This window comes from Pelodiscus sinensis, chromosome 13, assembly GCF_049634645.1.
Source record: "Pelodiscus sinensis isolate JC-2024 chromosome 13, ASM4963464v1, whole genome shotgun sequence".
NCBI lineage: Eukaryota > Metazoa > Chordata > Testudines > Trionychidae > Pelodiscus > Pelodiscus sinensis.
In genome coordinates this window covers 31,911,558-31,932,252 of record NC_134723.1, presented here as the reverse complement: position 1 = coordinate 31,932,252, position 20,695 = coordinate 31,911,558, and the positions used below count along the sequence as shown (strand labels likewise).

The following is a 20,695-nucleotide window of genomic DNA, read 5'->3' as shown; positions in this document are numbered from 1 at the left end:
AATCCTACTGTGGAGTGGGAATTGGGGTGGACATGGAGATATAATTTGGGAGAATAATATTCTTTGACAAATCCCAACTTTATCTTGTTCAGTCCTCTCTCAGCATGCCCACTGCTTCCCCTCCATCTTCATGTAGCTATCTGCAGTGTCTCGGGGAGAAGACACTTCCATATAGACAGCTGAGATGCCTTTCTGAGCCAGAGTGTGGCTTCATGCGTGAATGGTCGGTTGGTGAGCACATCTCACACAATCAAGTTCTTTTTTGTTTACCAAAATAATAAAAGCAGGATGATACTACAGGTTGGACCAGCCTACTCTGGCACCCATGGCACCTGAGTAGTCCCAAAGGAGGGAGTTTGCTGGACCAGAGGAGGTCAGGCCTTGGGCTTTCCCAGGTCTCCTCTTCTGGCCATTGGCCCAGCCAGTGCACTGCCTCAGTCACTAGCAGGGCTCCATTCCCCTAGCTAGCGGTGGTTCCACACTCCCGCCTGGCAGAGGCTTCCCTGCCTCCCAGCCAACAGGGGTTCTCACCAGGTCCTGCTCTGGCTGCCAGCCAGGCCAGGCTCCATGCATCCAGGCCACTGGACTTCCCGGCTCCAGGCTGTGGTCCTGCTGGATGTCACCAGACCAGACTGTTCCAGATCACAGAGGTTCAACCTGTAATGTGATGTGGCTGGATTTTTTGGAGGGGTGGAGTTTCGATGACAATATGTCAAGTAAGTAATACACTGTAGATTCTCTTACTGAATAAGAACAACTAACTGACTAGTGGTTTCATGCAGTTTCAACTCAGCACTTGATCTCTGGGTGCTTTAGTTGGTTCATAATTTTTCAATAAATGGATATATTTCACTTTTAAGCATATTTTACTTCTCTAGGCCCAACCCTGCAATTGAGGAAAACACAGGTACTAATGAAAAAGTTAAAAATAATAGAATACAATTTGCCAATTGAAATTTAAGGTGAATATCAGACAAAATATTGGGCAAAATGAAACACCTGAACATATGGCAATATAAGGCAGAATAGATGATCGGACGCATCTTTTACATTTATCACTTTTATGATTCAATGAACTTAAATATGTGCTTTGTACTTACTTAAGCACAGTCTGAAAGACTATGCAGAAATGAACCAATTGTTCAATAGCACTTTGAAGACCATTAGAACAAACCATGTATTCCTACAACATGCACATTTGCCAATACAATATATTAGAGAACTGTTCAACCACTCTCCTGTCATAACCAAAATGAGAATTCAAACTGTGAAGAAGAAGAGGTGAATACAAGACAATCTGAGGCGAGGCAAGGAAAACAAAATGAGCCTTTGTCCCATAGGCAAGATATGTGTGAGGAAATTTTGATCCAGTGATGTGAAAGGCATGTTTGTTTCAGAACAGATGGGTGCTATGGCATGACAACCCCATTCTGATCACTGGTTGGATTCATGATTCATTAATAGATTCACTGTCTTTTTGTCCTGTATTTGTATAGTCCTGAACCTAATGATCCATGGCTAGAGATTGTAGATGCTACAATCATACAGATAATAAACAATTCTAATATAATAACAATTAAATACTTAAAGAAGTAAATGTGTGTGTACAAAAATGGAGATTGAACTGAATAAATTCTTGCATTTGGCTAAGAAAAAAATCATGTAGAATTGGCAACCAAAATGTATCCTTGAAATATTTGATTAATAACCATCTACACACTATCTACATACATTCAAAGTTTAATTGGGCATAATCTAAAATAATACATATCTATTCATCCCATTGTTGCTAATCAATACTTTGAATGTTTAATATCCAACTCCTTATACAGATGTTTTAAGCAGTGTTTGTGTCAAAAATATAACTGTCTTCTTAAAGAACTTTTTTTTTTTACAAGTGAACAGTTGCTTTGGGTCTTACTGTTAATTAAATGCTGAATGTGACCATCTGTCATTGTAATATGTGAATTCTCAGGAAGGAAAATATAAACCAAGGCTGCAGTGCTAAAAATGATTGTTTATTAGGACAAGATTGTGACCTGACTAGTCACAAGACTGTGACCTGCCTAGGGGAATGAGGGTTGCAATATGTGTCATGGATACTATAAGGACAGAGAGAGAGAGAGAGAGAGACTGTGGGAGAGAGAGAGAACAGCACCAAGGAGATGTAGCTTTGATTTGCCTTTGTCTCCCTGCCTCCACCAGATGTACCAGCCAGTGTGGTTGAGCAGTGCACTAGTGGAAATAATTTGCACTAGCTATAATACTGGGGGGACAGCAAGATATTATTTCCAAGCAGAACAAGAAGGAAGTCAAAGTATAAAGATTCACAATCTGTTACTGGGGCAGAGTAACTACTTGGTGCCCTTTGCACTCGGCTTTTGCTAAAAATCACAATTTAGTCCTGAGTTGAAAGAGGAAAAAAAACTATTACATCTGGAGATCAAGTTTTAACAACTAAAATCACACAACAGTGTATCAGTATCCTATGAACTTTGGAGAAAACATTTATGTTTGAAATCCATGACTGAGGCCCAGATCTAAAATATACACTTCATTACTATTTTTGTAAAGAAACAAATTTCAATGTGATTAATTCAATTGTCTTCAAAAGAAATGCTGTACTTTAGAAAAGAGGAATCCTTACCCTTAACCTTCTCTCAAATGCTGAGATATTGCCTTTGGTCTGCTCTTTCCTTTGCCTCCATTCTATGAGGTTTGAATTATGCTCTCCAGGTAATGAGATATTGCACTTTCCCAAAGTGGGGTTGACGACACCTGCTAGAATATGGGGCTCTGTGTTGAGAGTGATTTCCATTCCACTGGCAAAGGTGACCCTCAGTGAACCATCCGGGCTGACCCGATAGATATTCTGCGTGTTGTCTGTCAATAGAACAAGAAGGGAAAAATTGTGTTCTCCAGCTTTATTAAACAAATGTTAGATATGCAAGGGTTATATTTGTCCATGGTTTATAGGCAGCTGTATATATATATCAACTTCTATGTACGTTTGTAACCTGGATGCCTTCAGACATGTAAACAAATTTTCAGTAGATTTGGGCCTTATTATTTTCATATTGTAGGCATCCTACATCTAGAACAAAGGCTGCCTGCCGTCACACCGCAGGTTTAAAAAAAATGAATTCACCAGGTTGGGTTTTTGGCCACCTGATATTATGCTGATTAGTCTGTTGATATCAATATGCCGCTAATATAGGAAAGCATAACTCTTAAATGAGCTTAACAGAGAACTGAGGTTGAGTCTGACAGCTATATTTTTCAACTATTTAGCATAAGGTTTTCTCCTCCAATCCTGTCCTCTTTATGTCATATGAAAGGGCTGGTTGTGGGAGGGCCCTTTAAATTGCCCCTGGAGTGCCCCATGGAGGCGGGGAAAAGGGTGGGGGCATGTCTTGCTATGGTGGTGCTCAGGACTGCCTGGGAGCCAACTTGGTGCACTCCTAGCAGCCTGAGAACTGGCTGCCCTGGTTGCGCCCCTTCTGCCCAAAGCCTGAGGCTTTCCAGGAGCACAGAGGTAGCCCTCTCATCTTGCCCTGGGTCCTGCAGAGGCTGTCAGCTCCCCTGTAAGGCTGCTTTATGAGGACCCCCTCCACAATCCCTGGCATAGGGAGCATGTCAGAGGTGCAGCTGGTGGCAGGAAGGTGTATGTCAGTGGTGAGACAAGAACATGAAATGCCGCAGACCATAGGGAAAATGTTAGAAGCTGCCACAAGTTTAGATAGGATTCAAGTATAATCTAAGGCTTCAGAGCATTTCAGGACTGGGACAGTGCTAAGGTGGTTGAAAGCCACTGTGATATGGCACTTCATATTCTTTTATGGAAATATGATTATTAATATGACCAGGGCTTGCTGAACCAGCCCCGCTGTCGAACCAGCCCTACTCGCCAGCCGCGCTGTCCGGCGATCTACACATGTGCAGATCATTCTGCGCATGTGCAGATCGCCTGAACCCAGCTCTTCTGGGTTACAATCTACTCATCCATGGCGAGTAGATTGTATTATTTGTCGAACCCTGCATATGACTATGGAATAACTAGAAAATACTTTATGAAAAATGCAAGGACAGCATTTAAGTCACCTGATATGGGAGCCCATCATCAGTTTAGTATTTTACCACCAGGAGGGGGATGCTTGCCAACAAACAAAGCCTTCCTACCTTCTGGACAACCTATTTAAGGGGAGAGCCCAAGAGGAGAGGCGGGACTGCCAGTCCTGAGAACAACCTGATTACCATCTAAGATATCTGTTGGAAACAACTGATACTGAACATCAAGAAGCACTGGGCCCAGATGAGTCTTGTTCCTGTCTGAGAACAAAGATGATTACAACTACTGTTGGGGTATGGTGTTACATGTAACAAGTTTCTCAGCTGGAGAGATTTGGATTATTTTGCTTAGTAACTTGCTTTATTCTGTGTACTATTAGTTATAACCACTTAAACCTTACTTTTAATACTTAATAAAATCATTTTTGTTTATTAATAAACCCAGTGTAAATAACTGTGTGTGGAGGGAGGGGGGAAGCAGCTGTGCATATCTCTCTTTATGTAAGAAAGAGGGTAGATAACATGAGCTTACCCTGTATACAATTTTATACAGAGTAAGAAGGATTTTTCTGGGGTTCAGGTCCCATTGGCACTGTACACCTGGGCGCTGGGGTAAATCCCTTTAACTGAACCTTTCCAGAGCTGAACTGAATTCACTGCCTGTATTACACTGCATCGGGCTCTGACCCCATCCTAGTGTCAGTGCTGGAGGGCTTGGCTCAGCAAGACAGATAAAAAGGGGGTGCCCAGGAAGGCAGGAAGGTTGGCTCATGGTATTTCAGCACATCAAGTGACAGTCAGAAAGGGATGTCTGTTGACTGAATCCATCACTGCCACTTTAAGTCTTCCTTCCTCAGGCTGTGAGTTCTATGCTGCACCCCTCAGGGAATTTGTACCTTGCACCTGGAAGGTGTAATTTCCAGCTTGACATACACACAGTAGCCTTTATTGAGCTTGTGCACTAAAAATAGTGTAGCAGTAATAGCTTGAGCCAAGACAGAGGCTAGCCACTTGAGTACAGACCTTGGGTCTAGGATGGGATCATATTCAGGTTGCTAGCCCCATGCACTTGTAATGGCTACACTTTTATTTTTAGATTGCTAGTTTGATCACCTCCCACCGCCCCTAAAAAGCCTACTACCACCAAACAAGAATCAAACCTATTAGTAGACTGACCATTTTTACAGTGTCAATCTGGCAAGTCAATCTTTTGTGTGGTATTGCTTAGAATGACAAAAGTAAGCGCTTTACAGGCAATTTTTACCACTTTGATATTACAATGAGAAGTCCTGTGGCAGCTTAGAGACTAATACTAAATGCATTTGCCCATAAACTCTAGAGGTAGTAGAGGTTTAAAAAAAAGAATCTACCCATGGACCCCTGAATATACCCATAATTGGAAGTACACCCACCAATGATCCATTTCAAGCAGTTACCTTGGTAGTATAATTAAAAAAGAACTAGCAATTTGTATTGAAGTTAGGAGGAAACAATCAAAGCAAGGTGACTAGAAGGCAAACAGATGAAAGTGCAAGTGACTAAAGTTTCAAATTAAATAATTACGGTGAAATAAACAGATATGTGTTAATTACCTTGTTTTAAAGTGTATATAGTAGAGGTAGCTGAGAAGTTTGTAGCTGTAATCACATTTTCTCTGTTTGATGATTCAAGTTCTACTCTTGTTAGTTTTTCAACATCACTGTGGAAATTGCTGACCTCACCAGTTGGAAAGGTTACATTCGTTAGGTGTCCTTCAAGGTCATACCTGAGAAAGAAGGGGATTCAAATGTTTACTTTGGAGAAGGTCAATATAAATTTGTATGGGCTCCTAAAAGCAAATATGGGGGCAAGTTTAAATAATGTTGATTACCAACACTGCACCATAAATAAAAGGATATATTGTTGACTTGAATTAATTATTAAATGTTGTGTAAATTCTTCTACTTTTGAATTCTTTACCCCAGATTTGACCTATTTTTGGTACTGTTGGATAAAATATAATTGGTAATAGGTCACTTCAGTATAAAAACCCCACTGTCTGAATTACCTATATCATGTTAAGCTGCATTATGTACAATCCCTGGTGATTTAAACTTACCTTGGTGTGATACAGGAAAGATACCACTAGAGGTCACCCTGCATACAGATAACAAGCCATTTTCCACTATTTGAATAAAAATCGTAGTTCTTAAATACAGCAAAATTCAAACAACATTTTGTTGCTCGAGATAAAATATTTAATATGGATGATGATTTAATTTTATGAAGCTAGCTACACGCAAATGCATAGGATCTAATTTGTAATGGAAATGTTGCCTACTTTGGTACTGACTACTATGAGTGTTTCTCATAAGATTACTCATGTAAGAACTACAGAATGCAACAGTAATTGGACCTAGACTGGCCCTGCCCTGGCCAAAGTTTTCACATTATCAAATTTGCTGAGCCCATTGGTTTGTTTGATCAGTGCCATAATCCACTAGGTCAATTCTAGCAGTTTGGTTTTTAAAAGGAAAATATTCTCAGTGTTCTGTCTCTGGGTATCATTTTAACTTCTGGACTTCAGCGCTGGATTTATGTGCAAGCTAAGAAAGATACAGTTTAGGGCCTCAGATTATGAGGGGCCTCTAAATACAAAAAAATTAGTAGTTTTTAGTTGTATCCTTGCCTCTCTACCAGTATATATGTAAATATAAAACTTTATTATTTCTATTTCCATTGTCCTTTCTGTTAGAATAATGCTCTTTTTTATAATTCTGTGGGGGCCTCTTAAACTTGACATAAATTAGGGCTGTGGTGTCCAACAAGGTCTGAAGCAGTAGCCACTATAGTGATAGTGAACTAGCACCATTATTCTGAAAATGTAAATAATTTTGTGAGACTCTTCAAACATGCCAATTCTTGCCTTTTAATGTTCACAGAATGCTTCAACATTGGTTTTAATCAACAGAAATCATAGAATTTCAATAAATGGGATACTTGACAATTTTGTTTCACAGCTAAACCTCTAAACTGCTAAAAGGCAAAAACTTTTCACTGACAACACACCTCAACTCAGCCTCCATATTTTCATCCAGTAACCATGATCAATACTTTGACTTGATGTATGTCATGACAGAAAATGATGCGTCACAAAGTTTCTCAGTACTGAGTGAATTATTCTATTCAGGGAACATTGTGTATTCAAATCAGCTCACATTATGAAAAAGTGAATAATACACAGACCTGGAACAATATCGCAAATGGATTTTCACTTCCACAAATACATTTGTACTCTTTTAACTGAGGTGACATTGTAGACAGTAGAAAGTCTGGTTGTAGGTTCACTCAAGGTCTCTTTCAAAATGATCTTTTTCAAGGCTCTCATGTGATTTTGGGATTTTATTGATATTGCTCCTACTTAAGATAACGTGAGGTTTTTTTCAAAATGAAAACAAATTCATATCTCATCAGTATAAGTTGTTAATAAGTATTTAAGCAGTACTGTTTAGAATTTAAATAGTATATAGCAGGGTTCAGGAACCTTCTGCACGTGGCCCAGCAAAGCAATCCGCTGGCTAGTCTAGAGACATTTTGTTTACATTGACTGTCTGTTTTGTTTACAGTGACCAACCACAGTGGCCAGGATTCACAGTAGCCAGTTCACAGTTCACAGTCAATGGGTGCTGCTGGAATTGGTATGGGCCACGACACTTCCTGCATCTCCTGTTGGCCAGGAACAGTGAACCGCAGCCACTAGGAGTTGCTAGGGATTTTGCCTGTGGACAGTCAATATGTAAACAAAATTTATCACAGCCCACAAGCGGATTATCCTGATGGGCCTCATGCTGAAGGTTGGCAACCCCTACTATACCATAATACTCTTTTGACTTATAATCATCAGCTTAATGCAGGAGATTGACTACCTTCTCATTCTGAAAAAATTATGCAGAACACCACTCTTTGCTGGCATTGTTACATAATAAGGCCCAAGTCCTAGAATTCTCACAAGTGCACACACAGAAATTACAGGTCTACTTACATGAGAGTTAGGATTAGTCACTTGTGTAAGAGCATGTTTGCCTATATATGAATGGTTAGATTATAGTATTTTAAAGACTTTCTCCTCATATCTACAAAACATTATGAGGCCAGATTTCTGCTAGTGTGACTTGAATGGAGGCATTCCATTTTACAGCAGCAATCTGGCCATGATCTTTGTTTAATGTGATGGCAGTGTTGCTATAGTACAAAAGACTAAATTAGCTAAACAATGTCCACATGGCCCTAGAAGTATTTGTGCACAAAATGAGGGAAGAAGTTTGGATTCCCCATAAAAAGAAAGAAGAGAAAAATAGAGCAGATGTTCTTTTCAGATGAAAACATGTTTCAGGCATAACTGCTGAAACAACTTGCTTTTTTGCCAAATTAAGTCATCAAAGGCTAGAAATATTACAGTTCTCTCTCTGGCTCTCTACTACACTCATCTACATTATGAACACTTATTTACATTCCATCCCCCTTACTGATTGTATGGAAATTGACCAGCTTCCACAGCTGTTGGTTAACCTGACTAATTCATATCACTATTGTTCATCATTAGAAAACTATCCATGAAAGCTGGTTAATCATATTTCATTTCCTGCCTTACGGAACAGATGTGAGAGGCTAGCTGGAACATTCAGATTGCCTATTCCTTATTGCCCCTTTATTGGAACTAATTTAAGAATATAATTCAAGGTCTGATTCTACCACCCTAATGATGACATAGAATGAGATACTTTCAATTTAGTGGGTCCAATGTAGATGCCCAAATTGAACACTAAGGGCAGCTCATGCCAGCGTCCTGTATTCCTCATTCTGAGAGGCGTAAGTGAAGCCGATGGAAGCATTTGCTCCTGTTGGCTTCCCATAGCGTAGAGGCTGGGGTGGCTTGGCTTAAAGTAAGCTGAATCCAACTACGCATTTTGTGTAGCTGGATGGCATGCCTTAAGCTGATCTGCCTGGTCTAGTTTAGACCTAGGCTAATAGTGGTAGGGCCAGGACCTATTGATGTTAATTTAGGGCTTAGTTAACATAGCCCTCACTCATGTCAGTGACCATTTAATTGGCAAGTAATCCCACTGATTTCAGTGGCACTACTCAAATGAGGAAGTGCTCCACTAATGAATGAAATGCTCAATGTGGCATGTACATCCGCAGCTCATTTTCATTTCTATATATTATATATAGTTAAGGATAAGAATGATTTCAAATAGTAACTGCTGTATTTTTTTAAAGGCAAACTTTTGAGAGGTGTTTTTCTTCTCCTCATTTTTAACTGAGGCTCCTAACAAAAATCTTTCTCCTTTCATGGCTTTAATGATTCAATATTAAAAAAAAAAGATGACTGAAAATTGTACATTAGCTGCAATTTTATGCAAGCATTGTCTCAGCACTTCCATTTCATCAGATAATAGTAGATAGGTGACAAGTGCTTTTGTAGGTGGTTTTCCTCCCTCTTAATAATTTCTCTTAGAGAGGGAAACTGACATGCAGGTAGATGTTCTGAACTACTCATTATCTTTGCTCGAATTCCAATGTATGTATAATACATGTTGTTAAACAAACTCATCCCTATTTCAGATTGACAGTGTCATGGTTTGAACTTTTAGATTTGAATGCAAATCTGGTTTAAAAAGAAAAAATGATTCCAAGCAATTTCGTTTGGAAGTTGTTTATATATTAATTCTCTCAGCCCCAACCCTATTGTTTATGCAGGATTGAGCAGCAAATCAGATACATCTAACCTCTTCAAAACATCTAATTTTCAAAGTGAAAATCAAGGTGGTTGAGAAAGACTGTCTGGTTAAACATTGAGCAGGGACTATCTTACCTTGCAAACACCTCAGAGTAAAAAGGCTCACTCCATTCTGAAAACCTGTGCTTTTAACCATAGTTCTAATTACCGTGTGTTGTCCCACTGTCTGTAAATGTGTGTGTTATTTAATCTTTCATGGGATTATTCACAGTAGGAATAATTATGTGTTTGGGCTCTAATGTAAACACCATGGAAGTTACAAGTAGTCATTAAAATCAATGGGATTTTTTCACAGTTTTACTGTTACTCCTGGCCAAAAGGGTTTGTAGGATACTACCCTAATACTATACCCTCATGGAAAACACCAATTATAAGTGGTATAATGCTTCACCCGGACATATACAATTATTGCAAATGTATCATTCATAGAAACATTAATCATATTTAGAAGGGTGATCTAAAATATTTGAGAAATATATTTCTTTATTGGATTTTTTTATATTTTTAATCTTCTTATTTTGTAATAGAATAAGTAAATTCTACTGAATGATCTTTGAGAATTAACTAGCTTCTTTCAGAATAAGCTTTTCCAGAAGAGATCTTCTAGAAAAGCTTATTTTGAAAGATAGCGTCTACACTGGTTGGACACTATCTCACATTTAAGGCCACCCAGAATCAGTTCAGGCAGGGCATTAGGTCAGCAGTTGCTTCCAGGTGCTATTGACCAAGGCTGAGACGCAAGCTTACAGGGACCCCCCTGGACAGCTGCTTCTCAGCTTCTTCTGCTTGCTTGCCTACCTCTCTGAGGGTATGTCTACACTACCACCCTAGTTCGAACTAGGGTGGTTAATGTAGTCAATCGAAGTTGCAGATGAAGCCCGGGATGCTTCATTTGCATCTTGCTGGGCGCCGCCATTTTTAAATCCCCAGTAGTTCGGACTCCGTGCCCGCGACTACACGCGGCACGGAGTAGGTAGTTTGAATTAGGCTTTCTAATTCGAACTACCGTTACTCCTCGTTCCCCATCAGTTGGGGGTATGCATCCGGAAGGCCCTGAGGGAAAGTTTCTCTGAAGGACCCCAGTAACTTTCCCCACGGCCTCCCTAGTAGGGGCCTGTGCCTCTCTGCCTTTCCCAGAACAACCCCATCTCTTCCCCCTTTCCTGTACACTCAATAAAAACAACAGTTTTGTTTTCAAAAAAAGAAGTCTCTGTTGTGCTAAAGATAACTAGGAAGGAGAGAGGGGCTAAGAACTTGAATATGGGAGGAAGGATGGGGGGGCTGAGAACCTGGATATGGGGAGGAGGGTGAGTACCTTGAAGCGGGGAGGGGAGGCTCAGAGCTGGGGCTGAGACTGGCATGTGGTTCGGGTGGTAGTTCCACCTCGTGTCCTGGGACCTCGGTGACCTTGGGTGTGGGGGGTTCCTGGGAGAACAGAGGGATAGGCAGTAGGAGAGGCTGAAGTGGGGTCAGGAATGGCAGGGGGCAAGGGCTGGCATGGGAGGGGACAGGGGCTGGCATGGGAAGGGGGGCAGAGACAGGAGCTGGATAGGCCATCATCTCCCAGTTGGTAGCACACATGTTGCGACCCTGCTGCAGCAGCTCAGTCCACGTCTGGGCTCGCCATTGTGCGTTGTCCCAAATCTTTTGGACCATGTCCCTTCATGGACCCTCTGGTGCCTGTGGCTCCTCCGGGGTCAGGTGGCTGGCTCAGCTGGAGGTGATCGCCCCACAGTTATGGCTGGTCTGGTTGGGGAGAATAAAGAAAGGTGGTCAGTCATCCTTGGAGACACTGTCCCTGAGGCTTTGCCCTCATCAGCAAGCTGAGATCAACAGTCTTCGGCCTACAGGATGGTGATGCCCTGGGAGCAAGGCCATGTGTGGCCTGGACAGTGGGCCCTGCCTCACAGGGACCCAGAGTACCATACTTCCCCTCCCAGCACATACACACTCCATCCCACAGACAAGCAGGCAAGGGAAGTGTCCGGACACTCTGGGATTCAATGGTCGGGAGAGGGACCTCGAGCAGCCTAAGATTCCATCGGGGCCACACACAAACCTGCACCTGGCAGCACCGTCCCCGGGAGCGGGTGGTGCTTCGAGTGTGCAGGCATGCCTGTGTGTCGTGTGTGGCACTCCAGTGCCTCTGTACAGACCTGCGTGTGCCCTTGTCCCCAGCCTCCTTCCAGCGGTGGCTAGTGGTGGGAGGGCGTCCCCTGGGGTGAGAAGTGTGTCTGGACTTCCCAGAGTCTGTGAGCAGGAGCCCGGGGGTGTCTCTTGGGGCTGCGTGGTGCAGACTGGGGCTGCACATACATCCACATGCATGGACTGCAGTGCAAAGGCCAGGCCGAGAATGTCTAACGATTATTGCATCATAGCCCCTCAGTGCCCACCACCCCCATCCTATGCATGGGAAAACTAAGAGCACTCACCTGCTGATCACTCCCTGGCCTCAGAGGATGCCTGGAAGACATCCAGGCTCTGAGGCACCAGCTCCAGGGTGATGGTGCTGGCCATTTCTTCCTCTTCCTCCAACTCCTTATTCTCCTCCTTCTCCACCTGGGATGGGAACTCCGGACGGGCAATGACAGATGTCTCCAGCCCCGAGTCCAGGATGCAGTGAAGTTCATTGTAGTAGGGGCAGGAGTGGGGTCCCACGCTGGAGTGAAAGCTGTGTTCCTCGGCCCTGGCATAGCCCTGCCGGAGCACTTTTACTTTACTCTGGACTTGCTCCAGAGGGAGGTGGTGGCCCCCTGTAGCCAGGTTCTCGGCCATCCAGCCATAAAGGTCCACATTGCACCATCTGGAGTGGAGATCCTGGAGGGTCTCCTCCTCGCTCCACGCCTCCAAGAACAACCAGGCTCTCTGCCCCAGACCAGGACTGAGCACACCTTTTCCTGCCCCAGCAGGTTCCTGGGAACCCTGTGCATGCTCCCTAGGAGGGCCAGTGGGCTCTTGGGGGGCTTGTGGCTTGGACATTGGTGCCCCGATGTATGGCAGTGGTATTTGTGTGGTGAGTTGCAGCTCCCAGGGCCGGCTTCCTGCCACAAGCCCTGTCCCGGGTGTTTGCAGCTTTAAGAATTGCTGCATGACAGGAACTATAGAATTGTGATGGGTGCGGATGGAGTGGCCAGCAGGGCACCTGTGTTATTTGCTGGAGGCCTCTTTTTTCAAAATAACTCCCTCTTCTGCGTCCACGCAGGCCTTTTTCTGAAAAAGCTTTATCCTTGTAGAATGAGCTTTACCACTGTCAGAAAAAGCCCTCTGTTATTTTGACTTTTTGTCGAAATAACGCTATTGCAATGTGGACACAAGTATTGTTTTTCTGGAATAACAGCCATTATTCTGGAAAAACATTGCAGTATAGATGTACCCTGAGAGAACAACAGAATCCCTTTCCTTCCCCTTTTTCGCTACAGTGAAATCACATTCCAGTACTGTACAGGTTTAAAAAGGAAGTGAAATGCAGCATCAGAATACCAAATGCTAGCAGCTGGAAGAAATGGAGTATACTCTTTGTAATACAAAGCATGGGTGATGACAGTAAGTTATATCAGCTGGATTGAAATAATCAAAGTGTGAAGAAATGTTTAATTTAGCAAAACTTCTTAATGCTAGTCATACATGAAATACACATTTAACATGCACGCTTTTGAATTTGTTGTCAGACAACATATTCCATTGGTCCTGCCTAGAGCAGGGGGCTGGACTTGATGACCTTCTGAGGTCTCTTCCAGTTCTATGATTCTATGATTCTATGAAGACACAGGCATCTCCAAGTAAAGAAGTTTGTCCTACAACCAAAAGGGAGCACTTATGAGACTTATGAGAAGACTGAGCTCTTCAAAAATAACGTTACTATAAAGCTTGAGTTACATTTGAACAAATGACTTGCCAGAGAGCAACGAACTCCAGCAATAATTCCATTAAAGCATTTTGAACTAAATGTCCTTGTGACGGGGCGGACAGGCCCCGCACTAACGAGCAGGAGATAGCTCAGGCCCAGCTGGCAGAGAAGGCCCCGCCCCTCCGACCCTGCTGGGCATGCTCCCAACAGCGGCCGGGTATAAAGGCAGGAGGAGCCCAGCAGGCGGGGAGGCCCCAGGGAGAAGGAGGAGACCAGGCCGGACCGGAGTTCTTGCAGTTGCTGGGTCCAGAGTCGTCGCCCGCGCTGAACTGGGACACGGAGAAAGCAGCCGCCGGCCCGGAGTGGCAGGAGCGCGCCCTCAACCCCGACAGGTACTGCCTGAGAGGCGAAGGGGCCCGGGGGGAACCAGGGCGTGGTAGGAAGCAGCCCAGGGCAAGGGATACAAAGTTTGGCTCGGCGTGTATCGGCCGGATCCCCCGCCAAGCCGGCAGGAGCCATAGACCCTGCCTAAAGGGCCCTGGGCTGGGACCCGGTGGAGAGGGAGGGCCCGGGTCCCCCTACCACCCGTTTTCCCCTTCCCTGGACAAACAAACCCCGGGCCAGGGGAGGCTTCGCAGAGCAACTAGGCCTCTGCTGCCGTATATGCCCTGATAGAAGGGCCGAGACTTTTGTGTTGGGACTTTGTTACCATATATGCCCTGATAGAAGGGCCGAGACTTTCGTGTTGAGACTCTGCTACCGTGCATACCCTAATAGAAGGGCCGGGGCCTGGGCCTAGGGACTCTGGAGTACCGTATAGGCCCGGTCGGAGGGGGCCGAGCCCCTGGACGGGGGCGTACCCCTTGACAACATGGTGGAGAATGTGGGCATGCCACCCCTGAACCTAGGGGAGGAACGGTGGGGTGAATGCCCCAACCGGGCGGAGAGCGAAACGGAGGTGGTGAGATGGATAGAAAAGGCGGCTGAGAGGCAGAGGGGGCAACTCCTGCAGCTGAGCCGGGCGTTGCAGCAGTGGGTAGCGCAACAACTGGAGCAACAAGGGCAGCTGCTCCAGGAGCTAAAGGAAGGGTTACTAGCCTCCCAGGCGCGGAGGCTGCAGGCGGAGACAACCGAGGACAGTGGATACGCCCAGGTACCGACTGTAGGGCACAGGGCCCGGGAAAATGGGCCGGCAAAGGCCGTAGTGGAGGTACGGGTAGAAGGGACTCTCGTCAGAGCCCTGATAGACTCCGGGTGTAGCCAGACCATGGTACAGGAGAGCCTGGTAAAGAGCCCCGAACCCGCAGGGGGGCCAGTCCTGCTACAGTGTGTGCACGGGGATATAAAGGCCTACCCGACGGCCTGGGTGAGGGTTGCGGATGCCTGCGAGGAGAGGATTTGTCGGGTAGGGTTGGCCCCACAGCTGGCGTATCCGGTAATATTGGGGCGAGATTGGCCTGGTCTCCGCAGGTTGGTCCAAGAGTGGGCCCAGCAGGACCCTCCCGAAACCGGAAGAAGGCCTCGCACAGGGACGGTGGTGGCCCAAGGTGAGAACCCCAAACCCGAGGACGAACCGGGAGTTAGGGCCGGGACGTCGGGCTCAGCAGAAACCCCAACCCCGCCCATAGAGGAGGGAGAGACGGAGTGGCTAGACGCCCGGGGAGACTTTATGCGAGACCAGAGAGAGGACTTAACGTTGAGCCGAGCCTGGGAACAAATCCAGGAGGCTGAGGACAAAGAGTTCGGAGGCGAACGGGGTCAGCAAGGACCGAGGTTTGAGGTCCGGAACGACAGGCTTTACCGAGTGGCCCTAGACCCGCAGACGGGCGAGGAATCCGTGCAGCTCCTCGTCCCCGCCAGGTACCGAAAGGGGGTACTGCGATTGGGCCATGCCAGTCCCTGGGCAGGACATCTGGGCCGTGAGAAAACGCTGCAGCGGGTGGCCCAGAGGTTCTTTTGGCCCGGGATCCATCGGGAGGTGAGGGAGTTCTGCGAATCCTGCCCCGAATGTCAGCGCACCAACCCAAAGGGGGTACCTAAGGCCCCCCTGGTGGCTCTACCAGTGGTAGGGGTCCCCTTTGAGCGGATCGGGTTGGACTTGGTGGGGCCCCTCGAGAAGGCTAGCTCGGGGTGCCAATATATCCTCGTTATAGTGGACTATGCCACCCGGTATCCCGAGGCAGTGCCCTTACGGAACACCACCGCCGCTACTATAGCCGCGGAACTCCTGGAGGTATTCTCTAGAGTGGGGATACCGAAAGAGATACTGACTGATCAGGGCACCAATGTCTCGTCCAAACTGATGGCCGAGCTGTGCCGGTTGTTAAACATCCACGCACTACGGACGACCGTATACCATCCCCAAACAGACGGACTGGTGGAACGTTTTAATCGGACATTGAAATCAATGCTCCGCAAATTTGTAGAAGAGGACCCCCGGGGGTGGGACAAGATGTTGCCAGCCTTACTCTTCGCGGTGCGGGAGGTACCGCAGGCCTCTACGGGGTTCTCCCCTTTTGAACTCCTATATGGGCGACAACCTCGGGGGATCCTTGACCTCCTGAGAGAGGATTGGGAGGGGCAGGAGTCCCGGGTGATGGGAACGGTCCCCTACGTGCTGCAATTGAGGGAGCGCTTGCAGAAGTTAGGCGAGTTCGCTCGAACTAACCTTTTACAGGCTCAAGAAACTCAAGCCAGATACTACGACCGAGGGACAAAACTACGGACGTTTGAGCCGGGCGACCGGGTGCTCCTACTTTTACCCTCGCAAGAGTCCAAGTTACTAGCCAAATGGCAGGGGCCGTTTGAGGTGGTACGCCGAGTGGGGCCTGTCGATTACGAGGTGAGGTTAACGGGGAGGAAGAAGGGACTACAGATATACCATGTAAACTTACTAAAAAAATGGAAAGTGCAGGAAGGACTCGTGATCAATCCCTCCCCACCTGATGAAGACTTGGGGCCTTCGGCCGCCGACCCACCCCCGGATCAACCAGCCACTCTGGGGGAAGAACTGAGCCCGGGCCAAAAAGACGAGCTATCCCGCTTGGTCCAGAAATACGCCCACGTCTTATCTTCCCAGCCAGGCCGGACCAGAGGGATAAGCCATCATATAAGCACCCTACCAGGCCAACGGGTTCGGGACCAACACCGTCCGCTACCTCGGAAGATGTGGGGGCTGGTGGAAAGAGAACTCCAGGCGATGCTGGAGATGGGAGTGATTGAGGAATCTCGCAGCGAGTGGCGCAGCCCCATCGTGCTTGTCCCAAAACCCGACGGGACGATGCGCTTCTGTATTGATTTCCGGAAGGTCAATGCCATCTCAAGATTTGATGCTTACCCCATGCCACGCGTGGATGAGTTACTCGAGAGGCTGGGAAAAGCTCGGTACCTCTCCACCCTAGACCTAACCAAGGGTTATTGGCAAATCCCGTTGACCCCGACCTCCAAGGAAAAGACTGTCTTCCCCACCCCGTTCGGGCTGTACCAGTTCATCACAATGCCCTTCGGCCTCCACGGGGCGGCCGCCACCTTCCAGCGTTTAGTAGACCGGTTATTACGCCCTCACCAGCTATACGCCACCGCGTACATAGATGATATAGTCGTCTACAGCCAAACGTGGCCGGAGCACCTTCAACATCTGGAAGCAGTATTAAAAGCCCTCGAGGACGCGAACCTCACGGCAAACCCCGGGAAATGCCACTTGGGACGAAGGGAGGTGACTTATCTGGGATACACGGTGGGGAGGGGGACGTTGAGACCCTTAGTCGACAAGGTACAAGCCCTCCAGGAGTGGAAGAGGCCGACAACGAAGAAGCAGATTCGGCAATTTCTGGGACTGGCAGGTTACTACCGCCGATTCATACCTGACTTCTCAACATTGGCGACACCACTGTCAGACCTGACTCGGAATTCCATGCCGACAAAGGTACAATGGACACCAGAATGTGAAGAGGCTTTCCACACATTGAAACAACGACTAGTAAAAGAACCCGTGTTGTTCCCCCCAGACTTTGCTAAAGACTTTATCCTCCAGACGGACGCCTCTGAGAGAGGACTAGGAGCCGTGCTAGCCCAAGAAGTGGACGGCGAAGAGCATCCGGTGCTCTATATGAGCCGGAAGCTTTTTCCCCGGGAGCAGAGATATTCCACGATTGAAAAAGAGGCGCTGGCCGTAAAGTGGGCCACAGATGCACTCCGGTATTACCTGTTAGGTAGCCACTTCCGACTGGTCACGGACCACGCCCCTCTGAGATGGCTACATAGTATGAAAGACACGAATCCTCGGATAATGCGATGGTATTTGTCACTGCAACCATACGATTTTGAAGTGGCCCACCGCCCGGGTAAGACTCATATGAATGCCGATTTCTTTCCCCGATTAGGAGAAGAAGAAACCTGGGCAAAACAGACGGTAACTACCCATTTAAGGGGGGAGGTGTGTGACGGGGCGGACAGGCCCCGCACTAACGAGCAGGAGATAGCTCAGGCCCAGCTGGCAGAGAAGGCCCCGCCCCTCCGACCCTGCTGGGCATGCTCCCAACAGCGGCCGGGTATAAAGGCAGGAGGAGCCCAGCAGGCGGGGAGGCCCCAGGGAGAAGGAGGAGACCAGGCCGGACCGGAGTTCTTGCAGTTGCTGGGTCCAGAGTCGTCGCCCGCGCTGAACCGGGACACGGAGAAAGCAGCCGCCGGCCCGGAGTGGCAGGAGCGCGCCCTCAACCCCGACAGGTACTGCCTGAGAGGCGAAGGGGCCCGGGGGGAACCAGGGCGTGGTAGGAAGCAGCCCAGGGCAAGGGATACAAAGTTTGGCTCGGCGTGTATCGGCCGGATCCCCCGCCAAGCCGGCAGGAGCCATAGACCCTGCCTAAAGGGCCCTGGGCTGGGACCCGGTGGAGAGGGAGGGCCCGGGTCCCCCTACCACCCGTTTTCCCCTTCCCTGGACAAACAAACCCCGGGCCAGGGGAGGCTTCGCAGAGCAACTAGGCCTCTGCTACCGTATATGCCCTGATAGAAGGGCCGAGACTTTTGTGTTGGGACTTTGTTACCATATATGCCCTGATAGAAGGGCCGAGACTTTCGTGTTGAGACTCTGCTACCGTGCATACCCTAATAGAAGGGCCGGGGCCTGGGCCTAGGGACTCTGGAGTACCGTATAGGCCCGGTCGGAGGGGGCCGAGCCCCTGGACGGGGGCGTACCCCTTGACAGTCCTGTATACATTTCAGTGGGATGGAGTAAAAATAGCAAATGAAACCTGTCAAGAAAAACATACTTGAAAATGATCTGTTCTTGGGAAGTTATCAGCTATTCAAATGAAAGACAAAGCCTTGTTAATTATTTTAAGAAGTAACAGACAGGACTAGGAACTATTATGAAATCTTTTTGAAAAAGTGATTGACCAGTATCTTACAGCCAGATTCCATAATACTAGGCTGTGTTTACATTGGCAAGATTTTGCGCAAAAGCAACCACTTTTGCACAAAATCTTGTCTCCTGTCTACACTGGCCGCGAGTATTTGCGCAAGAACACTGACGTTGTAATGTACAAAATCAGTGCTTCTTGCGCAAATACTCTGACTCTCCTGCTCAGGGATGAGTCTTCTTGTGCAAGAGGCCAATGTAGACAGGTAACATCAATTTCTTGCGCAAGAAAGCCCGACTAGTTGATTGCCTGATAAGCCTAGGCTTATCAGGTAGTCGAGTACCTATCTGACTAGCCGCTTCCCCTCCTTGCTGCCTCTATAGGGGAGGCAGGAACCGGTTCCCCCAGCATCATCTCCGCAGGGCGGCAGGGGAGGCAGAGGTGGGTGGGGAAATGGTACGAGCCGGGACTGAGCTCATGCCAGGTCCCACACACTGTAGCTATGCTTTTTTAAATGTAATAAGCGCTGCCAGGTATAATTTCAAGTACTATTTTGTAATACTTACTGTATACAGCAGGCTTTGACACTTTAGTATTAATAGTGCTGTATTGTATAAGCTTTGCAACAGCTCTACTTGTCTTGTATTGTGCCATGTTATTAGCAGGTTATCTTTTAAATTACTAGAATTGGCTTGAAAAAATACAATTTTTGTTCCAAATAACATGCTTTATGAGACTTCAGAACAAAGAAAAAAATGTTTGGAGTTAGGAACTTACTCATAAACTGTTGTCCATCCATTCTCATTACTTTTGGTTGCTAGAAGACCTGTGTTGCCAGGGTATGTCATCAGTGCTAAGTTGTAGCCTTGAGCATATACTCTTTTCAGAACACCATTGCTGCTTATGGTTAGCCAGTATACCTGGCCTCCAGGAACCACTAGCCACAGAGGCAATCCACTAGCATCTCTGCGAATGTGAACTGAATTCCCATTGCTGTTAGTGATGGTGGCAATGTCTCCTTCTCCATTGTATGTGAAATTGTAAATATAGTCCCTTGTTATCAGATTCAGTGTGTGAAGGTGGGTCCCATTGGTGGTAAACTGATACAGTTCCTGGTCTGCTGGGGATGCAATCTCATAAATATTCATGTCACTGAGATGAGCCTTGTTTCGACTGACTGCACGGATGCGAATATTGCCAAGATCTGCTATATACAGGGTGTCATCAGGAGAGACTGCTAGTGAAGAGGGTGCTTTCAGCTTTGCATCTTTGGCATACCCACCATCACCTGGAAAAGATATATTATCACTTTAGGAAGCCGTAATCTCTCTGTTTACCCTATCACAATGTGAGACACCACACACGGCCTCCAGAATCTTTTATAAGAGTTAGTGAACCATTTTTTCCCAATGAATTTAAAACCTATTTTCTAAAATGGTGTAATTCTGAATCAGCGTCACTGAAGATTAACAATAAGATGCAATTATCTCAGTTACACCAATTTTGCTAAATCCAAACTCCTGCTGCTGGGAAAACTATTACATTGTAAGATACAAAAGCACTAAATAATGACAGCTGAAGAGCCTCTTCTTACTTCTTTCCCACTGTCATATAGTCAAAGAACAATAATTCCATAAATGATAT

The 20,695-nt window shown here is 46.5% G+C and overlaps 1 protein-coding gene across 5 annotated transcripts in view; it reads right to left on the bottom strand.

Annotated features, from left to right (window-relative positions):
• The window catches only part of TENM1 (teneurin transmembrane protein 1), a 1,699,828-nt gene that overhangs the window by 31,350 nt on the left and 1,647,783 nt on the right, over positions 1–20,695 (bottom strand). For all 5 annotated transcript variants that reach the window (XM_075940969.1, XM_075940972.1, XM_075940971.1 and 2 more), the window contains 3 exons: positions 19,829–20,339; positions 5,661–5,833; positions 2,648–2,883 (listed from right to left, as the gene is read on the bottom strand). In XM_075940969.1, the coding sequence (XP_075797084.1) occupies positions 2,648–2,883; positions 5,661–5,833; positions 19,829–20,339 (920 nt within the window). The remainder of the gene's footprint in view (positions 1–2,647; positions 2,884–5,660; positions 5,834–19,828; positions 20,340–20,695) is intronic.